Genomic DNA, 23,460 nt, shown 5'->3' on the forward strand with positions numbered 1-23,460 from the left:
TATTTAAGTATATTTTTAAATTATAATTCAGATAAAGGATAAAGCTTTAAATAAGGCTAGTGCAAACATACATAGTAAAATTATTTACCATGTGACTGTACTTTTCATATTATTTAAATTTTGAAATCTGAGTTTTTGCATATGAGCAGAAACTAATTTGAAAAGTCATGAAGTGATCTGGGCCCATCTTGACATTTGGTATAATAATGTGTTTGCTTATATGATAGGCTTCTCCAGGTGCTTATTGATGATACTGGTTAAATACCAGTTTTTCAGCAGAGGTTCCCTATTCATCCATTCCCGGAATAGATAGACATTTATCACTGCGAATGTAGAATATGCCTCTTACAAAATGTTGCTTTTTCTAGAGATCTTGTTTGTGAACCCATTACAGTTTGATTACTCAGGATGTGATAGGTGCTCCATAAATGTTTTTAACCATGATGATTATTTATATTAGAGAAATTATATTGTTGAGAATTTTTGCATCCATGTTCATCAGGGATATTGGCCTGTAATTCTCCTTTTTGGTGGGGTCTTTGTCTGGTTTTGGAATTAAGGTGATACTGGCCTCGTAGAACGAATTTGGAAGTACTCCATCTCTTTCTATCTTTCCAAACAGCTTTAGTAGAATAGGTATGGTTTCTTCTTTAAACGTTTGATAGAATTCCCCTGGGAAGCCATCTGGCCCTGGACTCTTGTGTCTTGGGAGGTTTTTGATGACTGCTTCAATTTCCTCCCTGGTTATTGGCCTCTTCAGGTTTTCTATTTCTTCCAGTTCCAGTTTTGGTAGCTTGTGGCTTTCCAGGAATGCGTCCGTTTCTTCTAGATTGCCTAATTTATTGGCGTATAGCTGTTCATAATATGTTTTTAAAATCGTTTGTATTTCCTTGGTGTTGGTAGTGATCTCTCCTTTCTCATTCATGATTTTATTAATTTGAGTCTTCTCTCTCTTCTTTTTAATAAGGCTGGCTAATGGTTTATCTATCTTATTAATTCTTTCAAAGAACCAACTCCTGGTTTTGTTGATCTGTTCCACAGTTCTTCTGGTCTCGATTTTGTTGAGTTCTGCTCGAATCTTTATTAACTCTCTTCTTCTGCTGGGTGTAGGATATATTTGCTGTTTTTTCTCCAGCTCCTTTAGATGTAAGGTTAGCTTTTGTATTTGAGTTCTTTCCAGTTTTTGAATGGATGCTTGTATTGCGATGTATTTCCCCCTCAGGACTGCTTTTGCTGCATCCCAAAGATGTTAAATGGTTGTATCTTCATTCTCATTAGTTTCCATGAATCTTTTTAATTCTTCCTTAATTTCCTGGTTGAACCTTTCATCTTTTAGCAAGATGGTCCTTAACCTCCACGTGTTTGAAGTCCTTCCAAACTTCTTGTTGTGATTTAGTTCTAATTTCAAGGCTCCATCAAAATCCTAGAGGAGAACACAGGCAACACCCTTTTTGAACTCGGCCACAGTAACTTCTTGCAAGATACATCCGCGAAGGCAAAAGAAACAAAAGCAAAAATGAACTATTGGGACTTCATCAAGATAAGAGGCTTTTGCACAGCAAAGGATACACTCAACAAAACTAAAAGACAACCTACAGAATGGGAGAAGGTATTTGCAAATGACGTATCAGATAAAGGGCTAGTTTCCAAGATCTATAAAGAACTTCTTAAACTCAACACCAAAGAAACCAACAATCCAATCATGAAATGGGCAAAAGACATGAACAGAAATCTCACTTAGGAAGACATAGACATGGCCAACAAGCACATGAGAAAATGCTCTGCATCACTTGCCATCAGGGAAATACAAATCAAAACCACAATGAGATACCACCTCACACCAGTGAGAATGGGGAAAATTAACAAGGCAGGAAACCACAAATGTTGGAGAGGATGCGGAGAAAAGGGAACCCTCTTACACTGTTGGTGAGAATGTGAAATGGTGCAGCCACTCTGCAAAGCTGTGGGGAGGTTCCTCAAAGAGTTAAAAATAGACCTGCTCTACAACCCAGCAATTGCACTGTTGGGGATTTACCCCAAAGATTCAGATGTAATGAAACGCCAGGACACCTGCACCCCGATGTTTCTAGCAGCAAGGTCCACAATAGCCAAACTGTGGAAGGAGCCTCGGAGTCCATTGAAAGATGAATGGATAAAGAAGATGTGGTTTATGTATGTGGAATATCACTCAGCCATTAGAAATGACAAATACCCACCATTTGTTTCAACGTGGATGGAACTGGAGGGTATTATGCTGAGTGAAATATGTCAATTGGAGAAGGACAAACATTGTATGTTCTCATTCATTTGGGGAATATAAATAATAGTGAAAGGAAATATAAGGGAAGGGAGAAGAAATGGGTAGGAAATATCAGAAAGGGAGACAGAACATAAAGACTCCTAACTCTGGGAAATGAACTAGGGGTGGTGGAAGGGGAGGAGGGTGGGGGGTGGGGGTGAATGGGTGACGGGCAGTGAGGAGGCACTTGACAGGATGAGCACTGGGTGTTATTCTGTATGTTGGCAAATTGAACACCAATAAAAAATAAATTTATTAATAAAATAAAAGAAAAAACATCCAGAAAGCCCCATGACTCAAAAATGTTTCATATCCATATATCACTAATTTTGAATGCTATGTAAAAAGAAACAATAAGGATATTCATTTACATTACTATCCACATTATTCTTAAAACACAAATACAATTTCCTGTTTATATGGAATGGTTTATTACATGGTAAAGCTAGAGCAGTAGCCTCATGGAGTCAGTGTGTGCCTGTTGAGGTTTATAGAACAGAAAGGTGGGAAATGGCACAGAAGGAGAAAGTAGGAATGACATATACAACTTATTAATTACTAATCATGTCAGCCCAGTGAAAGAACTTTTAAGTCCCCCAATTATTTACATATCAGATTTTTTCCCAGGTAATGAAGACAGCCAAACAAACGACAACAAAACTCAAAAAATCTTTATCTCTATGCAGGTATATTATAAATTTCCTGTATATTAAAAGGTCTTATGGCAGCCTGGGTGGCTCAGCGGTTTAGCACCACCTGCAGCCCAGGGTGTGATCCTGGAGACCCAGGATCGAGTCCCACATTGGGCTCCCTGCGTGGAGCCAGCTTCTCCCTCTGCCTGTGTCTCTGCGTCCCCCTCTGCGTGTCCCTTATGAATAAATAAATAAAATCTTTAAAACAAATAAAGGGTCTTAGCTATAGGAACAGAGAAAAGTTACAGCTTGAAACATGCACCGAAGGACAAACTCTTTGTTACTATCAGGAAGGTGATTTCTAATGTATTCTGCTGGCCAGACAAAAGTTCTCTGTTTCTAGAAGACCCCTGACCTTAGAAGAAATACAGGAAATGAAACTGAGAAGACCTAAAGAAAAGAAAAAGTGATAAGAATAGTAAATTTGTGTGCGCTACATGTATGCCTTTCTATGCTGAAGAATTTATAGACTGAGCAAATAATCCCTCCCACTGTGGTCCTGTTGCTATTACTTGGGTCGTTTTCTCTTGCTTTATGATTAGCAATTAGGAATTCCTATATGAGAAACTGAAATACTGCACACCTAGGATTCAGATAGATGTGGATTTAATTACTTGCTCTACCACTAGGGCTTGTCAGGAAAACAGTATCTGTGTCAAATAGTTCTGTAATGCTAATTTAATAATAGGATTCAATGACACAGTTGCTGGAAAACATGAAAAGGAAAAGGAACCAAGAGAAGCCCAGAAATTCATAGACTGACTATTACCATCCTAAGACTGGAGAGTCAGAGGGATGAGAGATGCTACAGAGTTTACGATTAGGGGCTACCTGGTTGGAAGCAGAGCGAGAGCTGCCTTGGGGTAACTGTATCACCAAGGGAAGACTTGAAGTTATGGAAGAGACACATCACCTTGTGCAGACACTGCTTAGAACAGAGGAACTTACTGAGCAGAGGAGAGAGTACCTTGGCCCCCCCTTTTTGTCATCCTCCAGTCACCCTCCAGGCATCTCACTGATTGGCTAAAGGCTGTTAGAACTTGAACAAGGTGGTTTGAGGGGATCAGCCCTGTGTGATAGGGAACCAAACAAAGGACAGGAAATAGATATGAGAAGAAAAAGGCGAGTGACTGACACAACCAGCTTGATCTTGGTCAAGCAGTTTAAACATTTAAATCTTTTTTTTTTAAGTTTTTATTTATTTATTCATGAGAGACACAGAGAGAGAGGCAGAGACACAAGCAGAAGGAGAAGCAGGCTCCATGCAAGGAGTCCAATGCGGAACTCGAAACTGAGAATCCGGGATCACCCCCTGAGTCAAAGGCAGACGCTCAACCGTTGAGCTGCCCAGGCGTCCCAAAACATCTAAACCTCAATTTCTTCTGTAGCATTGGGGTAATGCCATCCAATTCATAGCGTTGTTGTTAAGACTAAATGAAATAATACTTATAATATGCCTGGAACATATTAAAAGGTGTACCAATAATATTTTTTTCTTCTCCAATTTCATCAACTCAAACTGGAGCAAATGCAATACAATGTAATGCTTAGTGAAAAAGCACATTCATTGCATGATTTCTAGTATATATGATGTGCAGTTTTTAAAAGTAACATCAACATAACTTATTTTAGATTTTATCTGAGAAAAGCTAGTATGTAGTTGAGCTTAGAGGTCTAATGACTATATGGTATATATTTTGGAAATAAAATGGAGTTTGAAATAAATAAGATTTAGTACCAAAGTATTTCTGTGTATTAGCTAAATCTGAGTTTTATATGAAAACTGAAGTTCATACATCTTTTTATATGAAGAAAAATGTGTTTAGATTCTTAAATTTATGAATAAATATCTAAATAAAATAATTTTCACATTACAAATAAAATACTTTAAAATTTATCAGTTTCACTTATAGGAAATTACTTAAAATAGTTGGTCCGTTTGAAAGAATGTATACGCAGTAAGCTATTATTTGGAAAAACGTGAAATTAATCAATTTGGTAACTGATTAAATGGATTTTGATATAGTTTAAGTGTGAAATACCTTGAAGTCATTAAAATGATACTTATTGACATTTACAAATATGGAAATTATATATGATATGTTATTGAGTAAAATAAACATATTAACAAACAGCATGGTGGCATTTTTGTTATGGATATTTTTGTATCTATGTGCAAAAAATAAAAAAATAGAAAGTTAATAGTGGTTATCTCTTGGGATGGTGTTATTAAGTTATTTTTACTTTGTCCTTTATAGATTTCATTACTTTCTGGTATTTTAATTTTATTATTTATTTATTTATTTATTTATTTAAAAGGTTTTATTAATTTACTTGAGAGAAAAAGAGAGAGAGCAGAAGCAGGGGGAGAGGCGGAGGGAGAAGGAGAAGCAGGCTCCTTGCTGAGGAGGGAGCCTGAGGTGGGGCTGGATCCCAGGACCCTGAGATCAGGACCCCTGACCTGAAAGGCAGACACTTAAACTACTGAGCGACCTGGGCATCCCACTTTCTAGTATTTTTAAACAACTCTGTACAATTAATTTCATTTTACAGTTAACATTTTATTTTAGAGAAATGACTATTTTAGCTTTGATAAGTAAGACTTCTAATTTTAATTATGTATAGTATGGAATTTTAAGACAAATAATTAAAAAAAAAAAGACAAATAATTTACATAAATTGCTATTCCAAGCCACATAATAAAAAGCAGTTGAATGAGAACAAAACTACAGTTGGAACCCTAAGAACTTTGTATATTGATTCCTGGCTTGTGGATGCATACAAACAACTTTCGTTTAATTTAAAATTAGGAGTTACACATAGACACATAAGCAAAACTGGATTTAATTCTCTTAAGGAACAGTTATTTTTGAACTTAGTTTAGTTTTAATAGGATAGTAAAAAAAAAGTGAGCTTCAGATCTTAAGAGGTACACTCCTATGAGCCCCGTTGTAAGGCACTAGGCAGTGGTCTGGACGATTGAAGGAAAAATATAAATCAAATGAGACAGTCTGATATACACTGGAAAGTGCATCAGAAGATTGAAAATGTGTTGCTATTACTGTTTTTGTTTGTTTTTTATTTTGGTTGTCAATATGTAACTAGTTAATGGGTAACCAACTGTTGTCTTCTTTAATCTTTTATTGTGACATACTTGAAAAAGCTAAATGGGAGCTAAATTTACAATGCAAGGGTAAGAAAAATACACCCAAACCATGAAGGTGATGAATGTGAGAATAGATATGCAATGTCAAATGGGGGCTTTTGGGAAAATAAAAGTCAGGACAAAGGAAGGACAGTTTGTAATAACAACCACTTATTTTATAGAACTTTACATTTTGTTCAGTATAATATGTCATTGTATTTCCATTTTATATCACCTAGTGAAGCAAGTTAGGGAAATACACGTTAGGGCAAGTACAATTAACTTTATGAGGAGCTTGAGGCTCAGAGAATTTAATAACTTGTCTAAATCTCTGATTTTCTACTCTGCCTCATGATTTTCATGCTAGAGGGCCATATTTGATCACTTCATATAGAAGTATTTAATATACTGTATGTCATTTTGAAATAACATATTGACTTAGAAAATATGAGATAATTAATAAAATTTAGTGGACAGATTTCTGACATTAATGGTTTGTACTGAATTAAATACTGTCAGTACACCTATTTATCTTTAAAAAACACAGCTCAAAGTGTGCCCTGCCCCCATTATGAATCTGTATTTTTTGTCATGATCTATTGAATATCCTACAGGCTTAAGTAATTTTTGTTCATTAATATCTGTAACTATCAGAAGAGTAACAATAATAATCACAGTATGTTTTTGTCAATATAATGCATTATTGATTAATCTCATTAAAATGTCATTATTGTTAGTAGTAGTATTCATGTATAATTTAAATTAATATGTATCTAAAAGATTGATCCAGTCTGAGGGAACTTGGAATTTTAATTGTAAGCAACTTATGAAATCTTAACATCCAGAATATAGACTTTTGAAATATATCTAGAAAAACTAAAGATCTAAACAAATAAACAAATATAATAAGTAAAATGCCCCTTTTTGGTATCAGAGAAGATATATCTGACCAGCAATTGACCATTTGAAGTAAAAATAAAAATTAAATCCCAGTGAGCATTTAAAATAGGAGTAAAATCATAATGATAAAAGCACTACTCTGCTGAGGATAAAAATATCTTGTAATATCTTTAAAAGATAAAACAGCTCTAACACATGGCAAACATTACAGAAACATGCATGACAAAAGAAAAAAACTTACACAAGAACAGTAGTGACAGCATTATTGATGGCGAAGGCATGTTCAGCCACTTGTGGAGAGTAGGCATATGCCTGATAGCAAAGAAGAATTTCACGGGTAGGTGGAAAACTATGAGATTTTTTTAAAATTTATTTATTCATTCAGAGACAGAGAGAGAGAGAGAGAGAGAGGCGGGCTCCATGCAGGGAGCCCAACGTGGGACTCAATCCCGGGTCTCCAGGATCATGCCCCAGGCTGCAGGCGGTGCTAAACCGCTGAGCCACCAGGGCTGCCCAAACTATGAGAGATTTTACCAGCCTCTCCCGGTGAATGCTAAAGAGCCCCCTGGTATTAGTACTTTAAAGTTGTGTGTGATATAGCAATCTTCAGTGTGAGAAAGGTGATTTATGGTAAGTAAAAAATTAAGTGTATTTTTCACATTGTGTCATAGATATTGTCTACAACCAAGTACATGATTAACCCAAGTGTGCTCTAATGTGTTACATAGTGCATACTAGTTATTTAGGCATTTCTGCTTTCACTTTTCTTGCTCTCCCAAGCAAATTATTTCAAACCTTTATTCTTGCCTCTATAAAAGACAGTTTATATACTCTTTCCTCAAGAATATAAAATGGTAGGAAAGATAGATGTATCCAACTAGCTATAATGTCGTAAGATTAAACATCATCATCTTTATATGTTTTATGGAAGCTATTGCTTTTATTTGAGGCATTTAGATAGGACTAGTATTTGTTGTGGATGTTGAGTGACAAGTGGAATGTCAATCAAGGGAGAGGAAGAGCAGAAAACTGCCATGAAGGTAGAGTGAAACATGAAACATGAGTTACAAAAGTGTGTTAGCATCACAGTCGTTCAAGAAAGTGCAGAAGGCTAAGACGTATGTTACCTGGTGTAGTGGTGGAATCTGAGATGCATGATAGTTGAGTTGTATAAGATTGTAAAGAGAGAGTGAATTGACAGCTGAAGTTGGAACTGTAATTTGAGGAAATACTTGCATGACAGGCTAAGGATTTTGCAGTGTATTCTTTACAAAATTAAAAGCCATAACTCCTCCTCCAGGGGAGTGACAAGTGTAACTTTTATTGAGAGATATGAGATGCTTTTTTGAAAATACTAAGCATTCACTCTCCTTTCACATATAAATGGATCTCATTTCTTTTCCATGTATTCTGTTTAAGTGCAGTGGTTTTAAATATGATATAATGATATTCATTCAATTTTATTCAAATGGCATCAATATTTAAATTGTCTTTAATTTACATGAATGGTTAAACAGGAATGTTTTGGTTGAATTAATAACTTGTAAAAACTTCAGGGGAATGCTTTTGTTCCTTTAAAAAATATCTACTAGTTAAATAAATATATCCAACTGTGAAAATAATGTGATAAAAATATCCCAATATATATTAAAGTTCATTGGTTTTGAAAAATAATTGGTTTTATTTTTTATTTTTTTAAAGATTTATTATTTATTCATGATTGTCACACAGAGAGAGAGAGGCAGAGACATAGGCAGAGGGAGAAGCAGGCTCCATGCAGGGAGCCCTATGTGGGATTTGATCCCGGGTCTCCAGGATCGCGCCCTGGGCCAAAGGCAGGTGCCAAACCGCTGCGCCACCCAGGGATCCCAAAATAATTGGTTTTAGATAAAAAGTGATTAGAATTAGTAAAAATGCCTAATTTAGAATAGAATTTGTTCATTTCATGCAATTACTTTGGTTATAATGGAATGTATTTGTGATGAAAATAGTAATATGTTTTGGATGACAATAAATAATGCTTTAGGAAAACTGAAACAGATATGATTCATGAATTTAATAGATCAATAATTTAAATAAGTATCCAAGACAGAAAGTATATTCAAAAAAGTATTTTTATTTATTTATTTATTTATTTTTTCAAAAAAGTATTTTTAAAGTAGAAATATGCAGAATATAATAATACCACAGTGTTGTCTAGTACTTACAGATTTTAAAGTGTTTTTATAGGCTTTACTTCACTTGATCCCTTGAGTAATCCCTCAAGACAGAAAAACCAAATGGTGAAATGTATTGCTATTTTAATGACTTGCCCTGAGTTTCAGGTCTAGATTTATAGCCCACTGTGTTTTTCTTTTTCATCTCTTATTACTGGGACTGAGCTATTCTTAGATATTTTTCCCCCCCAAAATTAAATCATTTTTATTTAGTCAATACTTTCAAAAACTCAGTCAAGTAAATAAATATGATTGGTTTGTCAGATATTTCTCAGTATCATATGCTTGAAGAGGCTGTACAGTAAGACATAAATTTATTATTTGAGTGACTTTAGTTTCCTTTCTGATATATCACTTTGCAGGTGATGATTTTAAGACAATTTCAAAGGCATTGCCATTTTTAATTTAGAAAATTAATTAAGAGGAATGTCCTCTGGATATTGTACATTTTACAAAGCCACAATTATATTTGCAGTAGAGTGCATTTAAAAATATATATTCTCTCAAGATCCTATATTCTTTGATTTTCTGATAATTCAGAGAATAGATTAAGAGAAATGTGTAGAGGAAACCACTGGTATATTTTTCATCCAAATGTTATCTTCTACATTTTAATCCACTACCTCTAGCATATATATTCTAACAATTATTTAATCTTAGGGTAGAATAAAAATGTGTCAAGGTCATTGATCACGAGCTAAAATGAATTGAAATGGATTTGGATATTATATATGCTCTATCAGAAAAGAAAAAAAAAGGAGTGAAACAAAAATGACTATAAAATGACTATAATATCTAATTTAACACATGAAACTTATCTCTAAAAAATAAATTTATTTACCTATGCACTATTACATTGATTTAATTGTGGCCAGGATCATAGGTTGTTTTGGGTTTTTTCAGGGTATTTGCATACTTTTAAAATCAAGTTTAACAGCATACTACCAGACGCCCAGGTGGCTCAGCAGTTGAGCATCTGCCTTTCTGCTCAGGGTGTGATCCCAGAATTCCGGGGTGGAGTCCCACATCGGGCTCCTATGGAGGGCCTGCTTCTCCTCCCTATGCCTGTGTCTCTGCCTCTCTTCTCTCTGTATCTCTTCTGAATAAATAAATAAAATCTTAAAAAAAAAAACAGTAGCATACCAGACATTATATAATGCCTGTGTAACTACATAGAGATAATATATTTCTTAATATCTAAAGTTGCTAAAAATCTCTTTATTCCAAGTAAGTCAATAGTAGGATGCCTAACCAAAACCTTTGCTTACATCCATTTTGAAAACATAAGTCAGTATAAATATCATTAATATAATGTGAAATGAAAAAAAAATATATAATGTGAAATGACAATCAAAAGGACATTTATTATTTTTAGGAACAGTATTTACTTGATTTTAGTAATAAGAATTGTCTATTTTTAGATACTAATTTGTTTCTTACATAAGAAAACCAATTCATAATTTAATTTGGATGATATCTTTCTCTTAGGGTAAGACCTGTGTATACTGAAAGCAAAAGGTCAGTCTGCATATTAAGAAGAGCAGTAAGGAAAGGGAGGAGACAAGATTTTAAAAATCAATATAAGAAACTAAAAGACAACAATTTCTGGGGAATTATACTCATGACATTTTCTGAGTGAATAAAAATCTCCATTTAATGATCCAATAAATTTGATGTGTATCTTGGTTCTGTTAGAAAATGAACAATTCTATGTACCTCATTTACCCTTTTAGGTACTGGAGAGGGAAATTAAGGGTTCTTGCTCCAGTAAGTAATTAAGTACACTTACCATTTATGGCTTCAGTGATTTCAAGAGTATCATATTTTTGTTGTCATAAAAAATACTTACTGACCCGTCTATTGATGAATGTTTAGGCTGATAAACTAGATTGTAACAGATGAATTTCCATCACACATATGGTATTATCCCTGAAGAAGCAGGTATTAACCTTGAAGAGTCACATATTTGACAAAGTAGGCCATGTAGGACAAGGTAATCAGAGCAGTACAGGTTTATTTCCTTGAGATCACCAAAATTTCCCACCTATGTAGACAAGAGAACTAGAGGCCTAAAGAACTGAAGGCTTCATGATAGACTCACCCACACCACAGGGGACAGTCAAGGGAAAGGGGAAAAATCAGCACTCTGCTATTACATTTTCTTAGTTCTGCTTTATGGAAGAAATAATTCCTAGTAACTGTTATTATCTGAAGGAAGAAAGCTATAGTCCTAGATTGTTTAAAGGAAACTATTAATTGTCTGATCTACGTATTCTATCTAAATACAATAACAGGTCACTTTCCTTGGTTTTTATGCACATTTTTTCTTTCAATTACTTTATTGCAAAGCCCTTATTCATAGCATGCTTAGATTTCCCATAAGTCTTTACTAGAAATTGTTTTTTTAAGGACTAAAAGGTTTCCACAAGAGATACTAATGGTTTCACACTAGTCACCAACTTGATTTTTTCTGCTTCTCAGCGGTCTTTAGTTTCACAGTACAGAGACCATCTGTCTAGACAGGTGTTATCTCACTGGTATCTAAAAGTGGAAACTGAACATCATTATTTTTGAAATCTATTTAGAAACCACAACTCCAGTGATAACACAATATTGGTCTAAACTGCACTGTTACAAATCTCTTCTTTAGCACAGATGGACTGCAAAATGGCTTATTTTGCATGTACCAGCTGTGAACCTAAGTAATAGACAGGAACTGTGGGTATCACTTTGCATTGCACAGAAAAATCAAGAAAGTTAATAGGTATGTAATATCAAAAGTTTTTTTCAGTAAGACATTTATTTAGTAAATTTATTTTTAATAAGTCCACAGTGTACAAGGGAAATCAAACAAAGGGATTACCCATTGTATAGCTATCACTATAAAGTAAATTCTGCTGAAAAGCATTTTGAAGCCTATACTTTTATGGGCTTTGACTATATACTCCATAACTTTTAACCTGGAAGACACAGTTCTCTTTATTTCAAATGTATAATGCCTGGTATTAGTGAGTATTTTTTATTGTATAGCACTAAAGAACTGATTTTTGTTAACATAAGTAAAGATACTATTACAAAAGAATATTTAATTCCATCACAGTCATACTCTCCCTCTCCATCATGATCCTTACAACACACACACACACACACACACACACACACACACACATTTACAGAAGCACTCACTATATTAGAGATGCAATTTTTGCAGTGGTTACAGGTATGCAGTTGGTATCTTCTTGCATGCCCAGATCCACTAAATCTTAGCTATGCTACTTTGGAAAAGTTATTTAATATCTGGATGCCCTAATATTTGTTGTTTTCCTATGTGAAATAGGGATAACAGCCCCTAAATGATAAAGTTGATGTGAGCATAAATGAACAAATTGCATATAAATCGCTTAGAAACAAACTGATTTAATAAGGAGACAATGAGCATTTAGCAGTTAGCATTGTTGTTATTATTTCTGTATTCTAAGTAGGTTAATATGTTTGTCACATATCACCTGTCCTCAAAATCTATTTTCCCAAAGGAAAAATAGGTTTCAAGTTTGGACATTTTAAGCTCAAGTTGGATTCTATTATTTCATCATCAAATGCCATTTATTTTGCTATCTTGGAAGATTAAACCAATTTTATATGAAAAAGTATATCTGAGTTAAAACAATCAAATTACATTAGATGTTTGGGACTAAAAGTTTGTAAATTAACGAGAAAAAAACAATGAAGTATTTTTTTCTGGTTTGTTTATGATCTGTAAGCAATATGTTTACGAAGAGGAAACAACCTGGCTCCCTACTAAAAATTTTTCTGTGTGTGGTTTGAAAGTCTTTCCTTTAAGTTTTTCTTCTCTTTCCTTCCCCTCCTTCTCCTCCCCTCCTCCTCCTCTTTCTCTTGATTTCCTCTTCTCCTCCTTCTTCTCCTTCTTCTTCTCCTCCTTCTCCTTCTCCTCCTCCTCCTTCTCCTCCTCCTCCTTCATGCCAGCTCTGCTTGCAAGGAAAACTAGTTAAGAAATAGTATAAAGTGAGTGTCAGAGTGGTAAGAGAGGCCAAGGTAGAAAAGCAATATAGATCATGTCAGAGCGATCTTCCTGCACTTGTTGATCTACTCTAAATATTAAATAAATTACAGCTCATTTTTTGAGACAGAAATTTATACAAAGTATAAATGCTAAATACATTTGTTTTTTATCTTTCTTTTTTTCTGCACATATATTACAAATCGTCATGTTTAAAAATAATGAAATCATAGATGTAATAATTGGATATATTTTAGGATGGCATTAAGATGGCATTTATTAATTACTACTGGTTATTTATTGTTAAGCTTTAACATGATCTTAGGAGCCAAAACAAATAAAGGAGAAAATAAAAGTCATCTCCTGGGCTCAAATCTAAATTAGATGAGGTGGAAAAACATGAAATGCATTGAACAAAGACCACTTCTCCACAACATATTGTAAACTACTGTAAAAATCAGATCAAATAAAAATTAAGGCAGGGGGAAAATGATAAAATTTCTCCAATGTATAAATATATCAGACAAATACAGAAAGTATAAGCTAAATAACACAAAATAAAATAAAATAAAATAAAATAAAATAATAAATAAATAAAATAAAATGTGCTTAGAGATCTAGAAATGTAGATCTAGGGCAGCTTGGGTCGCTCAGCAGTTTAGCGCTGCCTCCCGCCCAGGTCGTGATCCTGGAGACCTGGGATCGAGTCTCACGTCAGGCTCCCTGCATGGAGCCTACTTCTCCCTCTGCCTCACTCTCTCGCTCTGTGTCTCTCATGAATGAATAAATAAATAAAAAATCTTAGAAATGTAGATCTGGCTCTTATAATAACTGTCACTCTAGAATGCACTGAAATGTATTTCTTATATGACTTTTGCAAAATAAATTAAAGTTGGTATGATGCACTTCTGCATTGCTGCTGGAAAAATAAACTTGTTTGCTATTATTTCTCTATAGGAATAGATAGCAGAATATATGCATATAATAGCATAGCACTAGCTGGTAGAGGGCACTCAATATAGGCTGATTCCCTTACCACCTCTATGTCATGTTGTTACTTATCATTTTAATCTTCATATCCTTTTCCTTAGGCTAAAATATTTTAACTATTTTATTTTTTTTATTTTTTTTTAAATTTTATTTTATTTATTTATGATAGTCACAGAGAGAGAGAGGAGAGACATAGGCAGAGGGAGAAGCAGGCTCCATGCACCGGGAGCCCGATGTGGGATTCGATCCCGGGTCTTCAGGATCGCGCCCTGGGCCAAAGGCAGGCGCCAAACCGCTGCGCCACCCAGGGATCCCTATTTTAACTATTTTAATCCTTCTAATTGTTTCTTAGCATCACCTTCACATTCATGCAAAATATTCTATGTGATTATTAACATGATTTCTTTCAGCATCTCAATTTAGAATGAGTTTCATAACATAAGCCAATTGAAAAAATGAAGGAATTTTGCACTGATATGAATTTCCTAATCTAGCAGGTTAAATTGTTCCCCCAAAAGTTATATCCAAGTCTTATTAACCTCTGTGAATGGGACCTTATATAGAAAGAGTCTTTGTAGTTGTAGTTAGGTAAAAGATCTTGAAACGAGATCAACCTGGGTTATCTGAGTAGTCTCTAAATCCAATGACATGAATCATTATAAAAAGAGGAAAATACACAATCAGACAAGACACGCAAGGAAGGAACCATGTGAAGATGGAGGCAGAAATTGAAATCATGCCAAGCCTTTGCCGCAAGCCAAGGAATGCCTGGAGTTATTAGAAGCTAAAGAAGCCAAAGAATTCTCCCCCTAGAACTCTAGAGAGACTGAAGATCTGATGACATCTTAATTTGGTCTTCTATCCTCCAGAACCATAAGAAAATATAGTTTTGTTGCCTTAAGTTTCCAAGTTTGTAGTTACCTGTTTTAGCAGCCCTTGGAAGCCAATACGTGAAGTTTAATTTCTATATGCATAGAAAGAAACATTCAAAGTGAACATTACAGCAAATGTGGAAGGAAGAAAAATGTAAATAAAGTAGAATTAAAGTATCCTTGAATATCATCTGACCTAGTGGTTGAATGAAACAAATTAAAGATTGCTGAAACCTTTTATAATTCATAAATCACTCAACTAACCCTGGGTTTCTCAGCAGAAGCACTATTGATATTTGGGGGTGAATAGTTCCTTGTTGTAGACAGCTTTTCTGTGCATTTTGGGATGTTTAGAAGTATTCCTGCCTCTATCTACTAGACAATAGTAGTGCCCTCCTGAGTGGTGGTGACTAAAATTATTTCTAGAAGACCAGGACTAGGGTAAGATCAATGAGGCATTCACTATGGGCACAACACTTAACGGGTGCCAAAAGCTAAGTAATTATAAAGAATATTATTGTGATATTTTGAGCAATAGAAGTTAATTCAAAATATTAATGATAAAATACCACAATTTTAAAGGCAGAAGTAGTACCATTACTAAATATCCCCTGGTCGGGATAAGGAGGCAATTGCCCTCAGATAAGGGCTACTGCACAAACCTAAGATGAGTGATGGTGCCGTCGTGATGATGATTTGATCTGTTCATAATTCTCATTAGTCTCCTCATGATTAGGAGGAAAGGTTAAACATATTGGGCTCTGGATAGAAAGCTCTGCACCTGTTTAGTGTGTGTCCTTAGGTGTACATTAAGCTCTCAGTTTTCTTGTCTGTAGATTGGGTTAATGAGTACATTTATCTATAGAATTTATTATTATATCTGAGATAATTCCTGTAAAGTGTGTAGCACAGTATTTGTTCAGATGATGATAGCCATAATCATCAAAGAATGACAAATACTTTAACCCTCCTTCTCTAGTTTTAGAGTAGCTTTATCTAAATTTAAGAAACAATTGTGCAAACAAAGAGCATGGTGTGTCCCAAGCATATTAAGTGTGCTTAAATTATTTTAACTACTATAAAAGTTACTCATATCATTGTATTTTATGCCACCTAAATAAATATCACAGATTTCTAAATTCAGACCCAGTCCCAGAGCATGATATCCCTAGAGATACTTAATAGCCTCTAATTATGCAACAACTTATAAGTCATCTCTTAACAGAATTTGTGAGTAATCTTAAATTATTTTTTAAACTCCACTCCCATACTTCAAACATGACAGAGACAATAGCATAATTTTTCTGCTATTTTCTGCTGAAATGACAAGTAATTGGAAAGGTAGTAGCAGTAGTGAGGGACGAAGGAGGTGAGTTTAGAATTCAGGAAATTATACATTAAAATTCACATAAATGCATTAACATATACATCTTAAAATTATGAATATATAGACTAATTTATTGCATACCACATTAATAGTAAATATAATACATACATTTAAAATTATGAAAGTATTAAGTAAAATATAGGGCCTATAATTAATTTCTTAGTAGTGAAGTTTAGATAGTACCATAACAAATCTGGATATCATTTATATAGCATATTAAAGATTAATTTATGACATAGATACATATACAAACAACACATTCTTAAATAAATGGATTGAAATAATAAAAATTAAATAGTGACTTAAGCTTATAATGTCTCCATCTTCAAATTATTTGGTTGTAATGCATGTAATTGTTAAAAGCATTGAATATCAGTGTTAGTAGAAAAATTTGTTATTATGTAGGTCTCTTTTATAACTGAAAGCAAAGCATACAACAACTTTGAAATCATAACATTATCTTTTCCTGAAAAGAGCTCTCTGCAAATGTCTGCTAAAAAATAAAATGTAAAAAATTTTCAATGAAGAGAAAACAAACACGTTATTATATGCATCTTTTTAACATTAGCAATGCAAGATTTATCTTACAAGATCAAAAGTCACTGAGAAAAGGACAAAAAGTAGAAACTCTTAAAATGCAACTGGAGAACACAAATGTCGCTTTAGGAGATAACTATCCGAAATGCTATCTTATCGAACAAGTGATGGCTATAAATGTTTCCCATTACTATTATCCATGTCTTTCTTATAACTCATAAAACTGTATAGATTTTTCATTATATGTGCCAGAAATCCTGGAAAATGATGTTCCTAGCGTATTGAACAATAATAAAAGAGAAATATGTTACAATCTTTTTATTAACAGAACTGACATCAGTATAGAAAAATAATGGAATATATATATATATAATATATATACACACAAGTGGTTCTCTATTAAAGTGTATATGAAGAGATTTAGATAATATTAATCTTAAGGTTACATGTTGGGTTTTTTCTTCAACCATGTTTTGAGGACATTTAATTTTCTTTCCCTGAAAAGTGTGTGTGATCACTCTAATATTCTTGGTATTGCCCTTTAAAATTCTGTACTCCATGTTAGTTATCCTTTATGTGGTCAAGAAATAATTATGTTTAATTATTTCTTTATATCCAAATGGTTTTCTAAGATTTTATTTATTTATTCATGAGAGACACAGAGAGAGGCAGAGACACAGGCAGATAGAATCAGGCTCCCTGCGGGGAGCCCGATGTGGGACTCCATCCCAGGACTCCAGGATCACGCCCTGAGCTGAAGACAGACGCTGGACTGCTGAGCCACCCAGCTGCCCCTATATCAAAAAAGTTTTAAGGAACTTAATTTTGAGTTCCCATGAGATATATGATATTAACTAAAGACACGTCAATAGTTATGATCATCTTAAAGCCTACACTGCCTAAAGAATATAGGGTAAGTTGAAATTAATCATTGCCATGCATCGTATCTGAAGAAGAAGGAATTGGTTATTTAATAAGATTTGAGCGTGCATTGTTTGCTATTTATATTCCTTTTTAATAAGGTCAATTCTCCTGTAAGTTAAAACACTAAAGGTAATTCTTGTGTCGTCGTTTGTAGTACCTAGAGGGAAGGATAGCTTCAAAGGAGGTTAAAGTGGACTACATTTTTATATGAGAAAGATTGTTACACAAATTTACCCTTCACCAAAAAGCAAGCGGACTCTAAAAGTACTATAACGCTGAAAGTGCACTTTGAAATTTTGAATTGGTTTAAATGTGATTCAGATCCCAAAGCATTGGCCATAGGATTAAATATGGTGCAGGCACAAAAGCAATATGCTGTCTCCTCTCCTCAGTTATTTTATTAGACACATATTTCCTACAGAGAAGAAAATGTACAGTTAGGAAAGATAAGTATTCTTAAGAGTGAACATTTATGTCTGTAATATAAGTGAGAGATCCAAAAGGAGTTACTGGAAATGTGGTAAATACTATTTCCTTGTTTTAAATACAAAGCCCATGATGTGCAAGTTCCTTTACAAACAAATGCCTCCTAACCATGTAAACAAAGTATCAAAAATTCCCAAATGTAAAAAAATGTAAAAAAATGACGTGCACTATTGGCATGAATCTTTTAAGTTATTCTTTATTTTTTCATAATTGATAACCTTTATATAGGGAAGGAAAGATCTTTAAAAATTCAGATTTTATGTTGAATTAATAGGAATTGGAAGTTGTGATAAGAAAATTAACTCATTAAATATCTGCATAACTTCTATAGCTTTCTAAGTACTTCCATATGAGTATACATGTTTTGTCATAGTAGTGAACTTATCTTCAAGATTATGACAACTAATAAGTAAATGCAGTTAAATAGAAAATGGAATAACTTTATTTATTAATATGATCATTATTCCAAACATTTATTAACCATCTAACTACAAATGATGGTCATATATGTGTGTGTTTATATGCATGTACACATATTACATGGATTTTTTCTTGTAATAAGTGCTCTATGTATGTATATATGATGTGTCTACATATATTGACCAATATAATGTATTTTATACACCCAGAAACACAGAGATGGTGTAATTTTTGACAATTAGGTATATCTTAACAAAAGCCATTTTTAATTATTTCTAATTTGTATATAACTCTGTGGGTTACACACGCTATCCTTGCACATTTTCCTATGTGATGCTCACAATATCTCTATAGGATAGATATTATACTTATTTACAGAAAGAGAAACTGAAAATAAAGGTGTATGTGAGACTTTTCAAGGTCACACACAAAGATAGATTGGAAAGTTGCAAGTGCCTCTTTATGCCAGATATGCCAATACCCTTGCATCCCATTCCATGACTCTTGTTTTGAAAATAAGCAAAATGTGTCTGAAGAACACCAAGTGATTACAGATAGTTGTAGATCACGTTAGAAGCAGAGGTAATAGAACCATCAACATTTGAATTATCAGTTTACTTCTAAGCCGCTGCTGGATATTGCTTCCCTAGGCATAATGGCTTCCAGTAAAACATAGTCTGCATTGCTTATATGAATAGTAATAAAAATAGCCATAAACAATTCCTTTTCCTTTCAGTTATAGCAAACCTCTTTATATAGATATGAACATATACAATTACATAAAATAATGACTATTCTCAAATGATAATTGAACATTTTATTCTATTAATTCTTAGGATCTTTCATAAGCTGATTTATTTAAATAAATTCAAATAACATTTAGTCATAAGTACTAGATATTTAATAATGAAAAAAATAATAATCAGGTGCCTATCCACTCAGAGTTCATTGCCTGATGAACACAAGTAAGTAAACAAACATTCGAAAAGATCAGAAAATGTATTATGGTAGGAATAGCATCACATAGCATAGGATGGTAACTCAGAGGAGGGGCACCTCACTAGAGTTGGCAGAGTCTGTCCTGACTTTCTCAAGGAAGCAACCTTTTAATTGAAACCCAAATATAGTTCAGTAACCATACAGGATGAATGGCCTGTCAAGGAGAAAGGAAAGGGATACTTGAGAATTGATAAAGAGGGAATAGCAAGTCAATGGATATTTGAGTTCTTTCTGTAATTTAGCTATTACTGACAAATAATCCTGCTGTAAAAATTAGGTGCATGTGCCCCCCCTTTTTTATTGCAGTTCAATTTGCCAACAAATAGCATAACACCTGGTGCTCATCTCATCAAGTGCCCCCCTCAGTGCCCGTCACCCAGTCACCCCAACCATGTGCCCCTTTGAATCAGTATTTTATACGCTTTGAGTACTGATGAATGGATAAAGAAGCTATAATTATATATATATATATATATATATATATATATATATCATAGAATATTAGTCACAAAAAAAGAATGAAATCTTTTTTTTTTTTTTAAAGAATGAAATCTTAACTGTTTGCAACAATGTGGATGGAGCTAGAGTGTATTATGCTAAGTGAAATAAATTAGTCAAAGATGAATATCATTTGATTTCACTCATAGGGTGACTTTAAGAAACAAAATGGATGAACATAGAAGGGGAAGAAAAAGAGAGGGAGGCAAAACATCAAAGAGTGTCTTAACTATACGGAACAAACTGAGGATTGCTACAGAAGGATGGGCTAACTGGGCGATGAGGATTAAGGAGGTCACTTGTGATCACCACTCGGTCTTATATGTAAGTGATGAACCACTAAATTCTACCTCTGAAACTAATATTATACTATATGTTAACTAACTGGATTTAAATAAAAACTTGAAACATTAAAAAAAGAAGGAATAGCATGTGTAAAGGCAAGAAAGTACATGATTTAGAATTGAAAACATTGCCAAGTGGTTGGATTATGGACTGGGGAGTGGTAAAGAGCAGTAATGAGAAGAGAGGTCCCATTACAGACTTAGTGTGGGATATCTTATTTTTCAAAGCACATGTGTGGCATTAAGTAATGGTTCCCTTTGGAAATATTAAAAGCAATGTTGGCCTTGAAGTGCAAAGAGCCGTAAGAACCTCACACTGCTTGGGATCCCTGGGTGGCGCAGCGGTTTGGCGCCTGCCTTTGGCCCAGGGTGCAATCCTGGAGATCCGGGATCGAATCCCACATCGGGCTCCCGGTGCATGGAGCCTGCTTCTCCCTCTGCGTCTCTCTCTCTCTCTCTCTCTCTCTCTGTGACTATCATAAATAAATAAAAATTTAAAAAAAAAAAAATTTAAAAAAAAAAAAAAAAAAAAAAAAGAACCTCACACTGCTATAATACCTTTGCCATTATTAATGTTATAATGTTTCAAAAAGTCTATAATTAAAATGTTAGACTATATTTAACAGCACAAATTCTATAAGAGAAAAAAATCCCTTTTGGTCCTTTAGTCACTCAGCAATTAATTAACATAAGAGCTTTGACAAAAGGAGAAGCCAGTATTACCCGTTATTGAAGAAGTTTTGCCTACTACTGGCAGTGGGTTCTAATCACTCTAATATTAAATCTCTATTCTATTTTAAAATATTTAGAAATATTTTAGGAATAGAAATCAGGAAAAAAGGATGTGAAACAGAGTTCCCAGATGATCTATGATAGACATATGGTGATCAAGAAACCAATCTTTATTTTCTTTGTTTTTTTTTAAGTCACTGAAATTTTAATTTGTAATTTCAAAATGCTGTGGGTTTTTTGTAGATGGCTTTTAAGATGCTTTAGGCCATTCTCACTAAAGGCAATATTTCCAAGAAATACTCTAATTTGTCTAGTTTTCATAAGTATTATTAATAGAATTATATAATGTGTCTATCCATAGCCAGCTACATAATTTGCAGCACCCAGTTCAAAATGAAAAATGAGAGCCCCCTTATTAAAAGATTATTAAGAATTTCAAGATGATAAGAGCAACTATCAGGTTGGACACATATGAAGTCTTCCCTGTGTTTATCAGATGTCTAAGTCCTTTATTTATAAGATAATATGAGTGAAAACATGTGTTGTGTGTGTATTCTTGAGGGTGGTATGAGTGTAGGAGTTGGTTGACAAAAAATCTTGGAAAAGGGAAAATCCTTAACATAAGTTTTATTTCTCTGATAAAAGAGAACATTTGAAGGATGTTCCATCATTTTCCCACAACATATGTGGTGATATTATCTGATAAACTTTTTCTTTCTTTTGAGGTGATGTTGGCATTTTGGAGTTAAGGAATATAGAAAGTTGGGAAGAATCAGGGGTATCTAATAGGGAGCTGAAATTCAGTAATGCAGTCAAAAGCTTCTTCTGATATGTGTGTCAGGAATCTATATATTGAACCATGACCTCTTTTAAAATATCAGATTATAATTATTTCGTGTATTTATAAAATTTTTGTATTAATATTTGTAAAATTCATGTGGAAATAAGATCTAGTTTTAGATAAAATAGTATAAGTGCAGTGGTCTACTGAGCTTTTAAATCTATGAATCCATTTAAAGCATTCTATGAAAATTTTGTTAACTCCTTGTGTGTCCAAATTAATAAGACTTACTGCTTGAAGCACTTGAATTTGCATGATCCTAGGCCTCCATTAGACAATAATGTATGAAAAACTTGATGAGCAAAAATAGTTGCTCAGTTCACTGAGCATATTACTTTGCATGCTACTTATATTTCTGACAAGGAAATCCCTTATCTCAATTTTATTTAATTAAAATTATTTTCTAATAATATAGATTAATAGTCTACCTAATAATTACTTTCATTAAAATGTAAAATATTTTAGTAAAAATTGTACTAGGCACAGTCTATAATTAATGTTGAATAAAATGGAAGACATGTTACAACAAAGATTTCAACATCAAAATGAATTTCATGAAGTTTCTTTGAGTCATTGCAATCTATAAATTAGTTTATTTTAATCAAATATTTATTAAATATCTGTTTTATGCAGCATCTCTAATGTAAATGTTCAGATTTTAACAAAAAAGTGAATAAATTTCTTGATCTCAAGAAGTTTGTATCATAATCTGAACTATTTTTTTCATAGGAAATGATCTGTTTTTCTATCAATAGAAATACCAAGATACTAACCCCAAAAGTCATAATTCTGATTGAATGTGTCAAATCATGAATTTGTGAAAATAAAATAAAGTAAATAAGAATTTCTTTTTATAGAAAGAAATAACAAGGCCCGAGTGCACAGTCTTCTTTAGTTGACACAATCATTGACTAAAAGTATTTATGGAGATAATGCATTTGCCACTTGCTTGAAAGCCTTAACATCCGTGAATTATAGTAAATTTTGAGGGAGTTAACAAATTTATATTTAAGTGCCTTTCAGGGATCTAAATCAGGAGCTAATTTCAATATTGTAGAAACAATATTGATGCTACAGTACTGAATCGTGCTAGCTAATTTTTTCATAATTCTAAAAGAATGCCTTAGTGGCCTGCCTGGGTGGCTCAGTTGGTTAAACAA

General features: G+C 33.6%; 2 protein-coding genes across 5 annotated transcripts in view; both read left to right on the forward strand.

Annotated features, from left to right (window-relative positions):
* The window catches only part of CNTN5 (contactin 5), a 1,277,146-nt gene that overhangs the window by 72,241 nt on the left and 1,181,445 nt on the right, over positions 1–23,460 (forward strand). The gene's annotated exons all lie outside the window — the stretch shown is intronic.
* Positions 16,455–23,460, forward strand: part of LOC140615349 (60 kDa heat shock protein, mitochondrial-like) — a 79,387-nt gene continuing 72,381 nt past the window's right edge. The window contains 1 exon segment of the mRNA XM_072795241.1: positions 16,455–16,501. Coding sequence (XP_072651342.1) covers positions 16,455–16,501 — 47 coding nt within the window.

The sequence above is a fragment of the Canis lupus genome, chromosome 23, assembly GCF_048164855.1.
Source record: "Canis lupus baileyi chromosome 23, mCanLup2.hap1, whole genome shotgun sequence".
In the NCBI taxonomy this organism is placed as follows: domain Eukaryota; kingdom Metazoa; phylum Chordata; class Mammalia; order Carnivora; family Canidae; genus Canis; species Canis lupus.